A 2809-nucleotide genomic window follows, 5' to 3' on the forward strand; every position below is an offset into this window, starting at 1 on the left:
TACTCTACACATGAACTGCCACACGAGCGTCCGGGCTGCGCTTGGCTCTTTGCCTCTTCGGGAAGTCGAACAATGATGGAGTACTAGTACTGCACTGGAGGAGTACTACAGTACGCTTCTGGCCATCTGACACCAATTGAACTGCTGCATGTCTACTGCGTGCGGGAGGGAGAGCGTGTAGCGAAAGCTTCTCCTAGTCTTGCCAGCCACCACGCTCATGGGCGAGGGAGGGATGCTCCTGCCTTTACGTGTATGACAGGTGGGCCCAACAGGTGCAGTTAAGTCCGTGAGGGAGATGATAGTCAAACTTCTCGTTGATGTACGAGTTGACGCGACACATCAAAGCACTGCACTCGATATATTTCAATAATTTGCGTTTACCGATGCATTAATTACAACGCATGCATGCATGCCGTGACTCTCCTTTTGATACTTGCTTTGTAATACCCCGGCCCAAGTCGAGAGATGGTTGTGCACGAGGAGGGTGAGATCATGCAGACCGAACAGGACCCGACGATGGAGCTCTCTAAGGTCTCGATGGACTCACCGTGCTCCACTGCCTCTTGTGCCTCCGCCCCTTGACGCCTCGAGTGTATGAGGTTTGAATACACCTCGTACGTTCGGCTGATTGAGCAAGGTGCAGGTTTCTTGATTGATGTGCTGTTCGATTGATTTCTGTAGTGCAAGGGAGGGCACCTGGCTTGCGCGGACTGCCGCGTCGAGCGCCCCGGGAACCAGCGGTAGTGCCCGAAGTGCGAGCGCGGAGGTGGCTTCGACATGCGTAACACGGCGGTGGACTCCGTCCTTTCATCGGTGAGGGTGGAGTGCCCGCACGAAGGCTGTGGGCTCTATGTCACTTACCACAAGCTCGTCGATCACCAGAGCATGTGTCCGCTCGCGCCCTGCATATGCCCCGTGCCTGTCTGCAGCTACGATGGCCCGCCGCCGGCGCTCTACCACCACATCAGCACCGCGCATCCCATGCCCGTGCACAGGATCCAGTACGGCAAGGTGCTCCAGCTGAAAGTGCCACTGTCGGAGCCACGACTCTTGCTGTTCGCGGAGGAGGACCGCTGCGTGTTTTTCTTGGTCGGCGGCATGCTCGACATCGGCGCGCCTATCACCGTATCGGTCGTCTGCATCAGAGCGGGGGCGTCCCCACTGCCGCACTACGTGGCCAAGCTGTGGGCGAACGACCCGCTGGGGGAGCCCGAAGGCACGACCGACGCTGTCGAGGTGGAAATGGAGGTGAGAAGCAGCAAGGATCCCAGCGACGTCGACGTGCAAGAGCTGACCTTCTTGACAGTTCCGCCCAAGCTGCTGGCCGGGGCTAAGCTTGTGTCCCTCCACATTCAGATTGACAAGCTCACGTCCTAAATGTTTCTACAGTGCCTTCTGTTTATCTTAGTAATATGCTAATATATGGATTACCTTGGTCTACTTTCGCTTAAGAAATGGTGGGTTTTGGTGGCGATGCAGCAATTACTTCGACGTCAGATCAGTAATTTCCAACAGTCGAACGGATATTTTGTGTCTGTTGGATATAAGTTCCTTTGGGTAAGAAGTACTCAAAAATTTATGTTTATCAATGCATTAATTGCAATGCATGCATGCATAAAGTACATGTATTGGTCAATTTTCTCATGATACTTGCATGCAATGATTTAATGCACCTTGGAATCTGAACATGTGTTGGGGAACAACCAAATTGAGCCTTATAAAATGGAAAAACTAAAATTTTCAGATAAGCCCTATAAAACCGGAAAGGAGGTAGTAGAAAAAGAAGTACTCCATCCGGGAATAGTGCCACACTTCGAAACTAGAACCGTCAATAAATTTTGAGCTTGCGTCTCGTCACATTCCAAATTATTCCATGCTATATTGAATTGCAAACCTGTTCACACCGATCACAACCTAAACGGTTTCCCACTTAGGAGCGTACTAGTACTCGGTTATAAATACTAGTATGCCAAGATGACTGCACATTCCTCCTCAACTCCTCATCCACAAAAACAAAGAAGTCATTCAACATCCTTCCCTTGCATCTGCCATGGCCAGCGTGAGTTCTAGGTCGAGAGATTGCCACCAGGGAGAGGCGAGCATGGAAGCGGAAGCATGAGAGATGTCCCGCCTCGCTGCGAGAGCAGCCGACATGTCCCGCCATGAGGAAGTAGCAGCACAGAGGTCTCGCCGCGCCGCTGAAGCAGCACGGCGGTCCCGCCGCGCCGTCGATGCAGCAGACTGGTCCGGCCGCACCGCGGAAGCAGCAGAGATGTCCTGCCACGCCACGAATGCAGCAGAGATGTCCCGCCGCGCCATGGCGGCCTGGGAAAATTTCTCGCGGGTAGGTGACGTCTGTTACAGGCGCATGAATGCGATTGTCCATAGCCAGATAGATCAGATCTCTGGCTGTGCGATTAACATGAAAGCCTCGTTTGAACAGGTTATCGGCGTACTAAGGGAGGGCAATGAGAGGCTCCGGGCCGAGCGCGACCTGCTGAGGGAGAAGATCGTCCGAAGTGCAGACCAGCAGGAGGAGACCAGTACCTTGTTGAAGAGGACCGGCGTCATCGTCAAGAAATTTATGGACGAGAATGACATGCTCCGCAACGAGCGCCAAAGGCTTGTGGAGGAATCCATGGATGTTCTCAAGCAGCGTATTGAGGACATGAAAGAGCTCATCGCCGCTCACCACGGAGACTAGTTCCCACGGCCTGTAGCAACGCATCAAGAAAGTAGAGATCAGTGAGCCAGATCCTTGTCTTCCTTCTTCTTTTGCCCTTGTGTATTTCGGGCGTAGCCGCATGTG

At 53.1% G+C, this 2809-nt stretch overlaps 1 protein-coding gene across 1 annotated transcript; it reads left to right on the forward strand.

The window, feature by feature from the left end:
- Window positions 1-777: 777 nt before the first annotated feature.
- On the forward strand, window positions 778-2459 carry LOC147967822 (putative E3 ubiquitin-protein ligase SINA-like 6). The gene is made up of 2 exons (XM_087523265.1): window positions 778-1340; window positions 2444-2459. The coding sequence occupies exons 1-2, from the start codon at window positions 778-780 to the stop codon at window positions 2457-2459; spliced, it is 579 nt and encodes a 192-aa protein (XP_087379391.1).
- The last annotated feature ends 350 nt before the right edge of the window (window positions 2460-2809 follow it).

This window comes from Triticum urartu, chromosome 5A (genome assembly GCF_056163025.1).
Source record: "Triticum urartu cultivar PI428250 chromosome 5A, HENAU_Tu73, whole genome shotgun sequence".
Taxonomy (NCBI): Eukaryota; Viridiplantae; Streptophyta; class Magnoliopsida; order Poales; family Poaceae; genus Triticum; species Triticum urartu.

Bases quoted from the DNA above. Each gene is read 5' to 3' on its own strand.
- LOC147967822 (XM_087523265.1), top strand. From the start codon at position 778: ATGCGTAACACGGCGGTGGACTCCGTCCTTTCATCGGTGAGGGTGGAG.